This window comes from Cryptomeria japonica, chromosome 3, assembly GCF_030272615.1.
Source record: "Cryptomeria japonica chromosome 3, Sugi_1.0, whole genome shotgun sequence".
NCBI classification, from domain to species: domain Eukaryota; kingdom Viridiplantae; phylum Streptophyta; class Pinopsida; order Cupressales; family Cupressaceae; genus Cryptomeria; species Cryptomeria japonica.
Genome location: NC_081407.1, coordinates 621305981 through 621324106, shown reverse-complemented (window position 1 = coordinate 621324106; position 18126 = coordinate 621305981). Strand labels below are relative to the sequence as shown.

At 37.8% G+C, this 18126-nt stretch overlaps 1 protein-coding gene across 2 annotated transcripts in view; it reads left to right on the top strand.

Moving 5' to 3' along the window:
- LOC131060112 (endo-1,3;1,4-beta-D-glucanase) overlaps positions 1 to 18126 on the top strand; it is an 83065-nt gene that overhangs the window by 15821 nt on the left and 49118 nt on the right. For both annotated transcript variants that reach the window (XM_057993216.2, XM_057993218.2), the window contains exon 2: positions 3267 to 3288. In XM_057993216.2, coding sequence (XP_057849199.1) covers positions 3267 to 3288 — 22 coding nt within the window. The remainder of the gene's footprint in view (positions 1 to 3266; positions 3289 to 18126) is intronic.

Sequence of the window (18126 nt, the reverse complement as noted above, 5' to 3'; positions counted from 1 at the left end):
CTCCTTGTTTATTTTTGATCTCACTAATTTTGTTACTGCTCCTTTTGGCCTTAGCTGATTTGTGGAAACAGCTTGTATTATGGTCTCCTTCCCTAAGCCAACATTCCCTCGATTTTTGCCTCCAAAAAATTTCTTCCCTTGCAAGAATCTCTGCCAGTTGTTGATGTAGGTCCTTTTCTGTTTGAAACTCTGTAGCCGACATACCCTGTTTCATGATAATTTCATTCAACTCTGCCAATTTTGCCTCAATCCTAATTCTTTCAAAGAAAATGTTCCCAAAATGAACCCTATTCCATTCTTTTAGTTATTCTTTGACAAACTGTAATTTTCGAGCCACTTTCTCTGCTTTTGTACCCCATGCTGTAGGGGCCTCCCTCCACCATTGTCCAATGAGATTGTGCAAATTTTCATCCCTTAGCCACATTGTATCAAATTTAAAAGGGCATCTTAACGAAACAGAATCGCTTTGCAAGTTAAGTGATATAGGAAAGTGATCTGACCCTGAGAAGGGAAGGATATATACTTACCATAAGATTTGTAAGTGATTCCAATTATCTGATAATAAGAAGCAGTCTAACTTCTGAGAAATGCATCTATTTCCACACTGTTTATTGGTCCAGGTGAAGCTTCCATTCCCAAACTTGGGGTCTATGAGATTGTTGTCTGTGATAAAGTTCTGGAAAGCAAAATGAACTCTGCTAAAACCCCCCACCTCACCAGCCTTCTCCAAGGGATTCCTAATTACATTAAAATCCTCTCCTAGAATCACCATTTCATTGTTCAAAGAGCTAAGAAAGGTTGAAATTTGGGACCATATCTCTTCTTTTTCTCTTCTTGCTGTAGTGCTGTAAACATTGATAAGGAAGAAGACCCTCCTATCAACAAAAGCATTGATTTTGATTGCCAACCAAAATTTGTTCTGAGCAAGCATCTCTCCTTTGGTTGTTTGCGATCTCCACAAAATACCCCGACCTCCCGAAGCTCCTTCCGCCTCAACAAAATATCCTTGCAAATAAGGCCATGCCTTTTTAAACTCTTTGATATCAACTCCTTTTAGCTTAGTTTCTTGCATCATGATAATTTCTGGCTTTGCTTGATCAATACCCCTTTTGATCAGGCGTCTTTTGTCAGGGGAATTGTAGCCCCTGACATTTCACAAAAGGATCTTCATTGCTCTTCGGGGATCTTAGCTTCCTTTGCCCTTTGGCACTACCTGCAATCAGTAACAAATCTCTCTTTGATTTTTTGCCCCTGCTCTTTTTTTCACTAGTCAATGGGCTTGGTCACCATTGAATCTGTTTCTTCGATAGTCCTTTTCTCAATGATGTCCTCTTCGTCCTCATTAAAGGGGTCCTCCTCTTCCTATTCAGGGTGACGTGGGCTCTCAAAACTAAGTCTTCTAGGAGATTTACCTTTCATTGCAGTTTTATAACTATCATCACATGGTGATGCTGTTTGTTCTGTGTTATCCACCTTCCCCTCCTCAATCTCAGCCCTGCATCTTTTCAATGGGGATTTTCTTTAATAAAATTTACTAGGCGTCAAAATGGGATGGTCTCCACCATTGTCGGGGCCTTCTTCAGAACCAAAGATAGGGGTTTTCTCGATTTCAGATGTGTCTATGACCAGGCTCAAGTTGTTTGTCCTTTCCAAGCTACGCATATCAATTTATGAGCTCATATTTCCTGCCATAGCTGAAACCTGAGGGATGAAAGTCTCCTTATTCACTTCATTGGATTCTGCCAAAAGACAAGTCTCACCCTCTCTTCATCTACCTTTCCTCGGCAAATGTTTTGAATATCTTCCTCTCCGCACTCTCCTGTAGGAGGTAACTCCTTATTTTGATTAGTTTCTCTAGGGCTCCTTGGGATTTCAATATTGTCCAGAGTTTCTTCATGGCTAATATTCAAGGAGCACTCTCTCCATTAATCAACCCTCCTCCTACCTTTTGTATTCCTTTCTCACCCCTTAAACATTCATTTGATTTATGGCCGTCTCTCTTACAGATTCTGCAGCTATCCATGATTGTATCAACTTCGACCTTTTGCACCCAAATGCCTTCGTTAGTTATCAGCTCAATCTCTTGCATCTAAGGAGGAATGGGTCTCCATAGGATACAAATCCTCATATACACACTTGAATCAATTGAATCTACTGTCTCGTTCGTTTTCAAATATCTCCCTAACTTGTTACCTATTTGCTGCAGTGTTTCCTCCTCCCAATACTCCTGAGGCAAGTTATAGAGCCGAATCCAGATAGGTACTTCAATTTTTGCTTCGAGTGGGTTGAAATTTGGCTGCCAGTTTTTGATATACACTCCCATTCCTCCAATCATATATGGACCCCCTCGTAAAATATCTGCTCCTTGCTTTTGGCATCTTTGGAATTTGGGTATAGCCAGCTAATCTGCTGCCCATTTGATGAAAAGCTCTTTTTCTCTTAAAGTGCTCACTGCAATCTTCCATTCCTCGTCTTCAATGTGTAAGGATACCCTTCTCCTAGCCTCTGTTTGAATAACTCTAGGCTTGTTAGCTGCTTTTGCCTTATCCTCTATCAGTCTCCAATCTACCCCCATTCTCTTTCCTATCCGACAACCTCTCTGAAACTCCCCATATTCTCAGTGGCAACCACATCCATTTGAAGTTTTCCGGGTGCTTCATCCATCTCTCAGAATAACCAGAGTGAGGAAACTGATCCTCCCAAACCCTCTGCGGTAGTCTCTAGGGGAGTGTACGTCCCTTCTGTAATCCCCTTCTTTTGCCTTGAAAAAATGACTGTTGTGGTCTTCGGCTCTGAACTTCCATGCTGCTATTTTCGATAATACAACTTAAAATTTTACATTAGATGTCCCTATGGAGAATTGAACTTGGGTCTCCTATTTTTTTTGTTTTCTAACAATGGTTTAGTATCATGTTTTTGAATTGTGGGGAGTTTGCTTGGTTTAGATATAGAATACTTGATACTGTTTTTTTACAGCTATTACACTGTTTTATTATATTAATGAATATATACTGGACTGCTAAGTAAAGCTACTCCTTGTTTGGCTTGCTTGACATTGTTACTTTCCTTACATTACGTTCAGTATACATATGTCTGCTCTTGTATGTAGTAATATTTAATCTATGATTTTATGTATCCTTAAGACTATCTCATGAATGATGAGGAAATGCAATGGAAGTTATATATTTTATATTTTGTTGAATATGAAATAGTCATTGCTCTCTAGGCTGACAGTTGTAAGTTTTGTTGTATGCTTTCTGTTGCAGGATATGAGGCTCCAAATTTAAGGTAAAATCTGATGACCACTATGATCTGATATTACGAATTTCTTTTTATATCTTATGATAAAACTGATAATTTAGGTTAAACTTGGATGAAATATCTAAGAAGCATAGTACTTAGATTTCATTAAGAGCTGTGTTAGATGAGTAAATGCTTTACACTTTCTGGTTATTACTTTGTATTTTTCCTGAAGAAAAAATACTGATAAGAACTGACAAGGGGAATTATTATTTAGATTCATTTTTTATTATGGAATCTGGATACATTGATCTTCGAGGTCCTTTACCAGCATTTTATTTAGATAGTTTCTTTCAATAGATTGGAAAGTCTTAACAATTGTTATAACTTCTGGATATACCTGAACATCATAGAATATGAAATGGCAACTTTGAGAACATGGAATGCCTTGTATACAAGGAATGTGTTCCCATGAGGTAAGATTTAGTTATTGTCACAGAAAGCAGCCATTTAAATGTTGTCAGACAAATATCTTTAAGGAAAAGAAGTTAGTGACAATACCGTTTCATAAATCATAGATTCCAAATGGTTGACAAGTAGCAAGGAGAGAATGAGACAAACAATCCAATTCAATCCATCAATATAGACCAAAGATTGAAAATCCTTATGCAAGTCTATAAATAATGATTTGTGAATTCTACTCACATGATTCATTGATAGTAGAAGCCATTGCTAAAATTGAGCCTTAAACTTACTATTTTGCAACTATCTAGGATGGAGCCTTCAATGTCAAAATGCAAGATGACGCCTATAATAATTATGTCAAGATGTGTAACTATAGTGGCAGCAAGGGATGGAGTGTAATGACACGAGTGTGTTAACAAAAGCTATTAAAAAGCTTACATACAAAAATAACAAAAACTAAAATCAAATAACTCTAAAAAAAATAAAATATCACTTTAGTAAATAAAATAACTATAAACTAGCTCTTTAGTAAATAAAATAAACTAATATAACTCCAAATTAAATAAAGTAAAATAAATCCAAATTAAATAAAGTAAACACTATTCTTTTATATGGACATTCCATAAAAGTAAAATATAATCTAAATATCATTTAGAATTTTTTTTTGATTTATTGTATTATTTGGAAAATGAAATGGCTAAAAAATGTCTCAAGTAAAAGTTATAATCAATAATTATTTAAAAAATATTACTTATTAATTTATTTATAAATTATATTACTCACTAAAATATATAACTATTTACTATTTTATGGATCAAATTACATAATAATTTCAATAATTATTTTAATTACTATTTTTATTATAATAAAAAAAACTTCCAATAAAATAAATAAAGAAAGAATAATGTAAATAAATAAAAATAATTCTTAAATAGTTCTAAAGTAAACTAGCATACTTATCTTCAAAAAAATCTTTGTAAAAGACATAGAGAGATATCACTTTTGTGTCACTTATTCTACTTTAATAAAAAATTCTTATATATCTAGATATGACCTAGATAATAATATCTTCGGGCATCTTTAACATAAATTTTTCTAAAGATAGGTATAATAGTACATTGATTGATAGGAATAGTTAGAAAGCATCCGTTAGAAAGCATCCGTTAGTCCCTGACTATTGCAGTACCCAATAGAAATAGCCAAATTCACCTCCCAACCTTACAAGACCACTAGAGATACACATCTAGTCAAACCTTCAGCCATGTGGATTATAAATTCATGTGGGGATCTTTAGATCTCATAATTTCAGGTATTGATTGCTTGACAATATAAAGGTTTTATATCTCCATGCATAAATGAATGCACATTTTTGTGAATAAGTCCTAATTTACCATAGGTAGAGTTTATCTTGCAAAGCCAATTGTATTAACAATGAGCAAAATCTATGAATCCAACATCTAGATTTACATATGTTAGTGTGTGTCATGCCCGTGTCCTGTGAATCAAATTGCAGTTTTAATAAGTGAAATTCAGGCAAAAAGAAATCATATAGAAACTCAAAGGAGGCTGACCTCCGAATAACCCTAGGCGATGTAATTAAGGAAAGATACGAGAGGCTTACTGAGGATTGATTTCCTAGGGTTGACTCAAATAAATCAAATATTTGTTGCCAAGGCCGACCCCCTAAAGAGGCTGCCTCTCTTGGAGAAATCACACCCTTTTGATGTGGTATAAAGGGGGATGAGATGTGGTAAGAACAGAAAGCAACACAATGTAAGATGATTCTATTTAGAGCAGATGAAAAGGGCAGAAAGGAGGATTTAGGAGTGCATCCGAAAAGCAGAATTCTGAGTATGAACAGCAGATAATAAAAATATTATAAGCAGATCTGGAAAGGGGAGTATATGCAGAAATGGTGAAGGAGAAATTATGTATGAGCAGATTATTAAAAAAGATCAGAAGTTCATAAATATATATAATCTGCATGCATCAAGGAAGCAAATCGAAGAAGAAGGAAAAGTATTGGATCCACAAATGAAGCGATTCTGATCTGAATTCCACAAGAGATTACGATAAAACTGATTTACAATAAATAACCTGCATCAGGGATATTGAATCAGGGAAGCAGAGAGATTTCTCAGTCTTATATACCTGAGTATAAGCAACCGATCAGATTGTTATAAAGAAAATATCAGAAATATGCACTAACTAGTATTTGGTATGCAATAGGAGCAATAATATTATGCACTATAATATTTAATGTATATTTTTATCAAGTTATTAATAACCTTGTAAATCTAGTATGTTTGTTCAAGTTTGTCTATTTTTGTTCCTACAAGCAATCATTATGGGAATGAAGGGAAACATATTAGGGAAGAGGTGGTAGATAGGGTTCTCCCAAATTAAGGAGGCCACCCCAAGGGATGCAATCATCAAGGATGGATGTTCTTGCTGCTTGTGGGCCAAGGGGCAAGTTGTCTTGGTTAGATGTTCCATGCTCTTGGGCTTAATTGGGCTGAACAGTCTTCCTCAATGACTTGGGTTCCCTCAAATTAAGCAGTAAGCAGGCAACCCCAAGGGATGGAATCATCAAGGTGGATGTTCTTGCCGCTTGTGGGCCAAGGGGCAAGTTGTCTTGGTTAGACGCTGCATGCTCTTGGGCTCAATTGGGCTGAACGGTAACCAGACACGCATTATGGCTTTCCTCTCCAAACCCTACTATGGTTGATTAAGGGAAATAGAACTATTGATGCTTGATTTCTAAAGATCAACAAGCTATTGCATGGTTTATTTAAGCCGGTTAAGATGATTATATGTATGTATGTAATATATATATGTCTATTAGGGTTAGGGTTAGGGTTCCAACACCATATATATATATATATGTCATGACTCATCTTGGGACAAGCAGATTGTCATGCCCCTGTCTTGTTAATCAAATCCCAGCTTTAATAAGCTTAGTTCAGGCAAAATGAAATTATAGAAACTCAAAGGAGGCAAGCCTCCCAATAACCCTAGGTGATGTAATTAAGGAAAAATACAAGAGGCCGACTTAGGATTAATTTCCTAGAGCTGACTCACTTAAATAAATCAAATATTTGTTGCTAGGGCCGACCCCCCTAAAGAGGTCGCCTCTCTTGGAGAAATTGCACCCTTTTGATATGGCATAAAGGGGGATAAAATATGGTAAGAACAGGAAGCAACATGATGTAAGATAATTCTATTTGGAGCAGACGAAAAGGGCACAAAGGTGGATTTAGGAGTCCATCCTAAAAGCAGAATTCTGAGTATAAACAGTAGATACATAAATATATTATAAGCAGATCTGGAAAGGGGAGTATATGCAGAAATGGTGAAGGAGAATGCATGTATGAGCAGATTATTGAATAAGATCAGAAGTTCATTAATGTATATAATCTGCATGTATCAAGGAAGCAATCGAGGAAGAAGGAAAAATAAATATTGGATCTGCAAAAGAAGCGATTCTGATCTGAATTCCATAAGGGATTACAATAGAACTGATTTACCATTAATAACTTGCATCAAGGATATTGAATCAGGGAAGCAGAGAGATTTCTCAGTCTTATATACCTGAGTATGAGGAACCGATCAGATTGGTATAAAGCAAATATCAGAATTATGCATTAACTAGTATTTGCTATACAATAGGGGCAAGAATATTATGCATCAATAATCTTTAAGGTATATTTTTATCAAGTTTTTAATAACCTTGTAAATCTAGTACGTTTCTTCAAGTTTGTCTATTCTTTATTCCTATAAGCAATCATTACGAGAATGGAAGGAAATATATTAAGGAAGAGGTGGTAGACAGGGTTTCCTCGAATTAAGTAGGCCACCCCAAGGGATGGAATCATCAAGGATGGATGTTCTTGCCACTTGTGGACCAAGGGGTGAGTTGTCTTGGTTAGATGTTGCACGCTCTTAGGCTTAGTTTTGAACAGTCTTATTCAATGACTTGGGTTCCCTTGAATTAAGCAGGCCACCCCAAGGGATGGAATCATCAAGGTGGATGTTCTTGCCGCTTGTGGGCCAAGGGGTGAGGTTGTCTTTGTTAGACGCTATGCACTCTTGGGCTTAACTGGGCTAAATAGTTTCCGGGCACCCTTTATGGCTTTCCTTTCCAAACTCTACTATTGTTGATCAAGGAAATGGAGCTATTGATGCTTAATTTCTAAAGATCAACAAGCTATTGCATGGTTTATCTAAGTGGGTTAAAATGATTATTGATAAATATACACACATTTATATTGTTTCTGGAACCCTAACCTTAATAGTATTAATTGGCCTTATGAATTATATTTCAAATATTGTCTAACATGGTTGCAAGATCAAAACTAGGATTTGTTTTGATAATGACATTCTATTGGTAAAGATATAATTCTCACTATATTACTTATTTTAATTGAATCTGTGATTTTGGGGCAAGATTTAGGGTCATCCCAAAAGGGGACATTATAGTGTAAAAACTAAAAAGTATCTATTTACCTTTTATCTAGTTCCTACATCTAGTTCTCCTATTCACACTAGCTTAAGTTCACTTAGTGGTTTAGTTGTCTCACTTCATAGACACTTGATGCATGCCTTCACACTTGTCTCAAGTGTTTTACATGTGTCACATCTCTTGGAGGGTTAGTCATTTTTGTTTCACGTTATTACTTCCTCCTTGATCTATATCTGCAAGGAGAGTTCATTGTACACACGTTTTATGATAGATTATTGGCTATTGCATTGTGCTTGATTCATTTGTGGAAGCTTTGAATTTTGCGTTCATTGTTTGCTGCTCCAACAACATACACTAAGCAAGATTTATTTACTTCTCAAGAGCACTAAGAAGTGCACATCTTGAGTGTGCAGCAGTGAACCACGGTGATGTGGTCCTGCCCTCCCCCCAAACCCTCGCGTTTCCAAGATGGGGGTATAGGGATGGGGCGTCCATTGCCGTCCCACCACCGCCACTAGGACATCTAGAGACACTGAAGACGTCCAGACGTCTCCGGGATATCTTGGGAACTCCTAGGAGTCTCCTGTCCGTCTTGGGGACACCTAAGAGTCTCCCATATCTCCGCTTAGAAATTCAGACCCTAAGCAAAAATGGTGGAAAATTTGGGAAAATGGCATCCTTGTCTTCAAGCCAGTCTCATTCTCTTCATCAGATATATACATAAATTATAACATTTAAGTATAAGTCACATTTCAATATGCCTTTTTCCTTTTAAGTTATATTTGATGTATATATTGGTAAGATGTTTTAAAGTGGTTTCAGATCTCTAGGAGTTATAATGCAGATTCTAGGTTTTAGAAGATTTATAATTTTTAGATAGTCAAATTTCAATAATCAGCAACCTCCTATCGACATTATTTCGCTCTCTCTATCCCACTCTCTTTATCTCCCTTGAACTCTAGGCCTATCTCTCTACCTATAACTCTTCCTATCCCCTCTATCTCACTCTCTTCTCTCTCCCCCAAGATTTAGACCTATCTTTACATCTCTCTCTCTTTACCAAAACCCTTGCCAGGGGTGCTACCCTCAACCTCGTTTAATTGTTGCCCCCCAACCCCCATCAAACTATAATTCTAAGCAAGCAATAAGCCAATGATGAATCATGATCATAAATCATATTTTCGATATAATAGAAATCTCCAATTTGACAATTTCATTTGTCAAATTTTATTTAGTATTCAAGAAATCTTAGTATTTACTATTTCGTATTTGCAATTTTGCTATTTTACTGATTTGCCAAAGTTTCATTTGAAATATAATTCCTATACATCTTTTCATAACTAGTTTTTCAAGTACTATAGGTATATCAGCATCGCCCCCTTGCCACCCCTCGCCATCGTCCCCCTTGCCGTCCCCTCATTGTCCCCAAACTTAGGCCCTTTGCCCCCCGTCCCCAAAGCTTGTCCCCGCATCCCTAATGGTTGTGGAATACTAGTGGGCAGTGTGGAATGTCTCAAACACAAGGAGATTGTGGCTCTCTTAGTTAGCATCGATGCCTTAGGTAAATATAAGATATTTATGTACATTATAATAAGGTCTCTAATACATATCGCACAACTCTATTGCTGCCTTGACCAAGCTCCCACACAACTTGCACAACTCTATTTGCAAAGTTTTTTTTGGCTTGCAAATTGAATTGCACATGCCTTGGAAAAGTCACTGGGTGTTAGAATGTTATAACACAATTTTGGTGTAATGTTGACTTCATTTAGATGACAATAATTAGATCTTTTGATGGTTTGTCAAGTCAAAAATGTCAAAGGAACAATAATTTAAAAAATTATTAGGGGAAGGCATGCGCGTTCTATTTGTAGATTACACTTCCTATACTTTGTAGTCCGAATTTCTTCATGGGTGCACATTAATGGCAATGTGATGTGCATTAGTCCTAGAATAGAGAGAAAATATTCTCGTCTTGATATTGTTTATTTGATTCTTGGTTATTTGCAAGGGTTGGTCTCCTAAGAATTTGATTCCTTGTTTTTTGGGTTTTGGGTGGACTCGGAGAACGATTTCAATACAATTATATTGAAGAGAATCTTTGCATATATATCTCTAAGGGTTAAGGGTAGTGTAGCGGTGTAAGTTTCACATATAGGCGGCCTATTATAACATTTTTCATTTTCCCTAAAAAGATAACTTTTTTGTGTTCGACCTTTGTTAGTCTTCCTTGTTTAGATTTTGTTTGTGTGCTTTGCTTGCTTTATTGTTGGTTGTTCATTGGACTTGCATTTGGCTGCTATACTAGTTGGTATCATGGCAAATCCAAGATGTGAGCTTGTGTGAGTTAGCTGGCCTAAGTGTTTGTGTTGAGTGTTGTTGCATTGTAGGTGAACCAAAGAAGATGGCTTGTAGAGTTTGAAGAGGGGGTGCAAGAAACAATCAAGTGACCCTTGCTACAAATCTAGTTGATATTCTTAAGAATCATTGCAGCACAACTTGATGCCATTGGTCTACATAATAGAGAGGGATGGTAGTGATGGAAGTTATTAGTGACAATGACATAAGGGATAGTGTTGTTGATTTGGATGATGTTGGGGAGTGTTGATGTGTTTTTTATGCACATAACAATACAGAATAAATTACCAAAGTAATTTACCCTCTCTTGAACAAAATCACCTCAGATGCTAAGGATGAGATCAACTAATGTGATTCCAAGGTTTCTACATGTCAGGTCTTGACGAGTGGGTAAGTTCAGTGGTTGATGTGAATTGCTGTGTTTCACTTTGGGGACTTACGCAAATGTTTGGATTATCATGAATGATGTGGAATAGGTGTGCTGACAACTTAAGATTTATCAATAAGGCTCTGGATTTACTTCTTACTAAAAAAGGGGGAAAAAGAATAGGGTTCAGGAAATCTATTCTAATCCTAGGAATGTAGGAAATGGTGAATGGATTTAGTCGAATCAAACCAGGCAAGGTCTCACAATCAGGCATTGACACAAGCTTAGTGCAATCATCTAAGGTATACTTAATGATTTTCAAACTATTACCATCAAACGAAGACACCATCCAAGTTGATGCTTGTCAACGGACGCGTAATAGTTGAAGTTATGCTTACTCAAACTCCAGTTGACCACACAAGGCGCACCTACCAGCGGAAAGAGGCTAGTGGTATGGATTAAGGATTCCACACAAATATACTCAACAAATCTTCCATTCAATCTAACATACATGAAAATAAATTCTAATCTAAATTCTAACTAACTTGGAGGAATTGAGAACCATGAATGCAAATACAACACTTGAAGAGCAAAATCACCAACAATTGAACAATGATTAGGATTCAAATAGCTGTAGCATATACCAACAATTCTACAAAAACTCTCTCTTACAAATGAGAGACAAAGGGGCATAAATAGAGTCTCTTACAAAATGGATGGCCCAGATTGATCTAAGATCAACGGCCGAGATCATGCCAAGAAAACCCTAGAATTGCCCTAATTAGGGTTACATAAAAAATGGTGCCACCAACATATGGCCCAATAGAAAGATACCTAGTCATCATATAGAGAATCTTCTAGAAGATTCCTCCCTGCATCTCTCTCTCTCTCTCCTAGCATACTCCAAGAATCTAGCCAAAACTGAATCTAACTCCTCCATGGAAACGCTAGGCAAGGTATCCTGCTGTAAATCAATCACATCCAATGAATCCGAGCAAGCATTCAAAGTGTTCTCCCATTCAGGTATGAGCTTCTGCGAATTATGAACATGAATCAACAAAGAGACCAAGTCATCTATTTGACTCTTTTGCAAAGGGTCCAACTGGCAAAAATACATAAATTTTATCTTGTCTCTTAATTCGGCTAAGTGTGAACCACTAGCATCACTAACATCAACACCCAATAATTCCTCAATCGAGGCAAGGATTTTCATCTGAATGTCCTGAATTAATCCTTCCATCTCCATACAACTCGATTGGGCGTTCTCATAAGCTGATTTCTTCAAAGCTAGTGCACAATACCAGCCATGGAAATTATGTATGTCTCCACTGTGCACAATGTTCTCGCTGACCAAAATGGAATTAGGAACCTTCTTCAATGCCAGGAGGCGTGGAATAGTCTTCTCTTGGATAGGCCGGAATTCTTCCCAAACTCCCTCCAAATACTGGATTCTGAATACAAGCGTTGTTGTCTTATCATATGCTTGGACAAACTTAGTAAGGAAATCATCTGCCTGCCTTCTTGTGCTTTCAATCCACTTTTCCACCTTGGAGTGTGTACCTCTTGCTACCTCACAGTGTGAATGTATTCCATGGTCAACTGCAATAGGGGAAATAAGGGTGGGATCCCCACGCCTTGTCCCTGCAATATACTCTCTGAGTCTAATATTTTCTTCTTTGTACCTTTCATTCTCCGCAATCGCTGTGTCTAACTTGGCATTGATTGCTTGGAGGTTGTCACCAATCTCCTGAAATTCTTGCCCTGCGGATGGACGACCAAGGGCAACTGAAGTGATCTGGAAATCCATGGGAGTAGCAGTGTCCACTGTCACGCCTGCTCTAGGAACAACAATCTGCGCAATCCGCATTCCTGTCTCATCTCTAGCTATGTGCGACAAAATCTCCGCTCTCTTGGGCTCTTTCTTCTTAGCACTCCTAGCTAGGTAGTCATCAATATCCTCAATAGGCTATACTTCTATCATTTGTTTACTTTTTTCCATACTCTTCCTCAACCATTCAGGAATAGCGGTCATCTCCATACCATCATCAAGACATATTTCTTGATCAAGGTCCTTCAGTGCCGAGATAACTTCATCATTATCATCAAGATTATTCCTGGTCCAATCATATACATCATTTCCCAAACTAACTTCCAAAAGGACAGTAGGGGATCCCGGCTAGTCATCATTCTCATTAGGAGGTGCAGATGTTGCTGTGGCATGAAATTCCTGAGTATTCTCTGGTAGTATCACTGTGTTGGAACACTGCTGAGTCTCCTTATTCTGTTCTGTTACTTCAATCACTTCGATTGATGAGACACTGGGAGGGGGTGAAGGAATGATAGTCTTTTGTTTCTTCTTCACATCCTCAATCTTCTTCTCTCTAGCCTTGACTTCTCCATGCATGTTCTTCCTTCTTTTGGGAGCTTGACTCTCTTCGTCTGCATGAATCCTGACATCACTGACAGTCCTCTGATTATCCTCGGAAGTAGACTCTTCCGTCTTCATCCTCTCATAAGTGAAGGGAACACCCATGTCAACTAATTTGTTCATCTGCATATCTACCCATGTGCGGGAGAAATTCAAGACTTCTCTCATCAATATATTCAGATCAGTCTCCTTTGACTCTGACCAATTTGGCAATAGGATTGCCTTCTTCATTTCATTCTCATAATGTGGGTGTGTATGATCTCTATCATCTAATACCTGATCAGGGATGAGGAAAAGTCCACACTTCCTCATGAAATCCACTGACATTTTGGACCACATTCTTCTCTTTACTGCTTGTTCATCCATTAAGTTAGCCCAATAATCCTCTATGTCAACCTTGTGAGTGAACTTCTCTCCTCTGATCCTTCCGACCTTCTTGTCTGGATCAAATCTTTCTCTTTTCTTGTAGGTAGCCAATCTGTAGAATGCAATCTCCTCACCTGTAGTGCTGGCAGCTATGGCGGATTGGCAGACCTCTGACGTCTTCCCAACTGAAATAGGGAATGTCATTCCTGTCCTGTGCTTCTCTCTCTGGATAACATCGAACTCTAGAAGCTGTCTTACCACTTCCAACAATATCATTCTGTCAGTAGGATACCTAGGAAGCCTGTAGGGTTTAGATTGAAACCCATGAATCCTGAGGTATGTGAAAGTGGGAAACTGTATATACCACGATCCATATTTCTCTATTAACTCTGTTGCCTCCTTGGACAATCTTCTGTGGATTCCGCCCTGCAGCATCCGTGTGATGTACATAGTGAATGCATCATTCACTCTTTTATAGTCTTCAATTCTGTGCATACTCAACTGGGGGTAGCATTCATAACTCTTAAACTGTCCTTGCCCATTCCCGACTTCACCTTTGCATATTAATCCTCTGTATGAAACAAACTGTGCAAGCAGGTACACCAGGTAAGAAGTCATGGCGAATGACTTGGACCTCTTTACATTCCTCAACTGAAAATCCAGATTGTCGCTTATGATCTTAGACCAATTCACTAGTGTCCCTTTAAGACAATCCTGGATGAAGTAGAACATCCATCCATGAAATATTGCTCCCTGCGGCATTCCCATCACTCTGTTGAGTAGGAATATCAAATCACTATATTCCTCCTTAAAATCTACGCACATAAGTGTCTTGGGAGCCTTGGAATGATGATTTCTAGGTTCAATCATCCATTCTTTATTAATTAAACTCTTGCATACACCCATCTTCTTCGTGTATCTGTCTGCATAATCTTCCTTGGTCACAACCTTCATGTCTGTACTGCGTGGAATTCCGAATACCTCAGCAATGGCATCCTCAGCAAGGTAGGCGATGACAACACCCTTCGGACTCTTGATCATTCTTGTGAGCGGATCGTAACATCGTGCACACTCCAGGATCAACTCACTGCACTGTATGGATTGTGGAAATCCAGCGGCATGGAAAATGCCACTCTTCATAATATTCGCATATGCTGGAGAAGGAACCTGATCTTTGGATCCGAACATCCGACGCTGCATCTGGTCGAAGTCCAGGAAATGCATGTTGGTATCAGTGATCTCCCTCCATCTGGATGAAATCTTGAACTCTGGATAAAATCCAATCTCCGACGTCTTCAGCAGCTCTTTCCTTTCCTTGTATCTTGACTTCGACATCGCACCTGTACGAAACTGGAAGTTAGTCTTAGGATAAAAATAAATACTTGTAATAAAATTCCTGACTTTCTAGAGATTTAGCTAGTTTAGAGCATGAAGTCAGGAAAATAATCCATACACTTGGTAAATTTTAGCAATTACGTTCAATGTGTGACAACACTAAGACATGGAAGCCTTCCATAAAAATTCATTTATACCTCCTTACGCTTAGAAAATATGCAAGCAAAGAATGCAAAGGAGTATACTGGATTGATGATGACTTAGGAAAGGTGTGAAAGGTTGTGTTTTCACACAATGAATGTCTGAAGACACCTTCCGCAGTCAACAATGGAGGTCAAAATTCTGAAGACAACCTGAAAATTCAGACTTTTAAAATATGTTGTAATCTTCAAAATGTGCATAAAATCAATAGAAAGCAGTTTTATTGATGAAAACAATCATTTTCTGGAATGTAAGTATGGTTGGTAAAAATTAGTTTTCTGAGGACAAGTCTGAAAATCGAACACTTCAGACTTACCAGCACCTTGCAAAGTGGTTTAAATCCCTGAAAATGATGAAAAAAGGCTTAGGAAACAGCCCCAAGCAAATTCGCCAAAATTGGTTAGGTGGCTGGAAATGAAATTTCTGAGGACAACCGCCTAACAATGGAGTTTCAGACCTGCAACAGCGATAAAATGGTCTAAAAAGTGCATAGAAAACTCCACAAAATGTTTCCAAATGCTAAATATTTAAGTTAGAATTGGCTGGGCAATAAAAACTTAAGTCTGAAAATTAATGGCAGCCATTAATGGAAGTCAAAATCTGAAGCAAACCTCAGATCTGAAGCGAATCAGCAGGCTGGAAATGATGACAGCCAACAAACATGCATGAAAAATCCACCAAAATGTGGCCTCCAAGCAAAATCGAAATTTTCCCAAGTCTAGCACTAAAATGGAAATCTGAAAATTGATGCCAATGGTAGCTCGGATCTGCAATAATGGAGGATGGCAATAATCTGGAAAAATCGCCCAAGTTGGGATTGAAAACCCCAAACACAAAAATTTGCCTGCCTTAGCAAAAAATTGAAATTTTCAAAATTCTGAAAATTATTGTCAATGGCAGCAATCTGCAGAAATGAAGGTCTGAACAGCAAGCAACAATGGTGGAGGAAAAATCGCCCAAGGTCTCCAAAAACAAATTCGCCAACTTTCACCAAAAATTGCTAAATTTGGAAAAAATCGCCGAAGTTAGCAAAATCGAAAATCTGAAATTGGTCTTTAATGGCAGCCAAGAGGAATAAATCAGCAAGCTGGAAAAAATGGAGGGAAATAAATCCTCAATCCCACACTTCACAAAATGCCTTGCTAAAAAAAATTCGCCCAGCTTGAAAAAAAATCGCTCTCATGGAGACACCTGGCAGAAATAATAATAAAATATTGCTGAAGTTCCTCTCATATACTTGCTTTCAGCTCCAACTTTTACCACACAAGCAATGTGGGATAAAAAACACTTGTATAAATACTTGCTTGGTGAAACCCTAACTTGCTTCTAGAAGATTCAAACATTTAATAATTATTGCAAGTTATTAAATTTGCTTTTAAATTTTAAATAATCATTTAATAATTATTTAAAAGCAATCAAAATGGGGCTTTTATTTAAAATATTGCAATTTAAATCCAAAATAAAGCCTCCAGGGGAAAATCGCTATAGGTTGGGATTAAAAAATCCCTTCAAAAATCGCTTAAGTGTCAAAATTTGTCCCATAGGGGAAATTCGACCCATGCTTGGATAAAAATCCATGCTCAAAATCATCAAAATGCACATAAATCACCCTCCAAGGGAAAATTGATAGGAGTTTGGACAAAAATCTAGACAAAATTGCACTCAATTTGCAAAAATCACCCCCCAGGGGAAATTCGATGGGTGTCTGGACAAAAATCCACACTCAAAATTCTTCATAATGTTCCCAGTGGAAAATCGATCCCTATCTGGACAAAAATCCGGACAAAAATCTTTACAAAAAAGCTCAGGGGAAAATCGATCCGTGTCTGGATAAAAATCCAGACAAAAATCCTAACTTAGTTGTCACAAAAATCCTGGTGGAAAAATGACCCAGGCATGGAATTATCCTTACACTCCAATCCGCACTCCCAGGGGAAATTCGATGGGTGTCTGGATAAATCCTGACACTTAGCCAAATTTTAGCATTCCCAAGGGAAAATCGCTCCAGGTGTGGATAAATAGTGGGGGAAATTAGTGGCCAGTATGGATTCCAGGGGAAACCCATGTGTAGTATGGATTTTGAGTGGGGGAATGGGTTGGGTAGTCTGGAATGTGAGGGGAAAATCACCTCTAGCATGGATTTTGACCCTTTAACCCTTGGAATATGGATTTCCCTTAGGATTTTAACATTTTAACCACTCAAAATTACTCAGCGACTTTAAATTTAATTGGACTTAGACTAATTTTCCAAAAATATGAGCGAAACGCCAGGAAAATGTTGGAATAAAGTGCGAAACCAACTTAAATATTACCTTAGGAGCGAGAAAACCTTCAAAAGGTTTGTGAATATCTTAGCACTTTAAAATTATTGATGCGCATGTTTAAAAACACGTTAACGTTCAAATGCTCAAACACTTAGCAAAACTTAGGATCATTAAAAAAAAAAAATATCATCTTTTGCAACTTGATCCTAACACTTCAAAAACCTTAGACGACACTAGGCATGATCAAAACTCTGAGACTCGGGCACGGAAAACGCAAAATTGCCCACTAAGCAGCCAAAACCCTAACCTAACGACGCAGGAAGCTAGCAAAGAGGGGGTCCCCGTTAGCAATGGGGCGATGTGTGAAAAGGTCACAACAGGGAGGACATCTCTAATGTGGGAAGGTTTGCATTCACCTTGATGAAGGTAGTGAGGAAGTTGTGATTTAATCTCCCAAGCTACTTGGGAAGCTTAAGTCCAGAATAATTGGTGGATTGGAACATTGAGATGGACAAATATTTCAAGTTTGAAACAATCAAGACTTGAAGGGAGTTAAGTATGCTGCCACAAAGTTGGAGGGGCATGACACCTTGTGGTGGGTCTCTATCTAGAAGAGTCAAGATCAAAAGAACATGTGCAC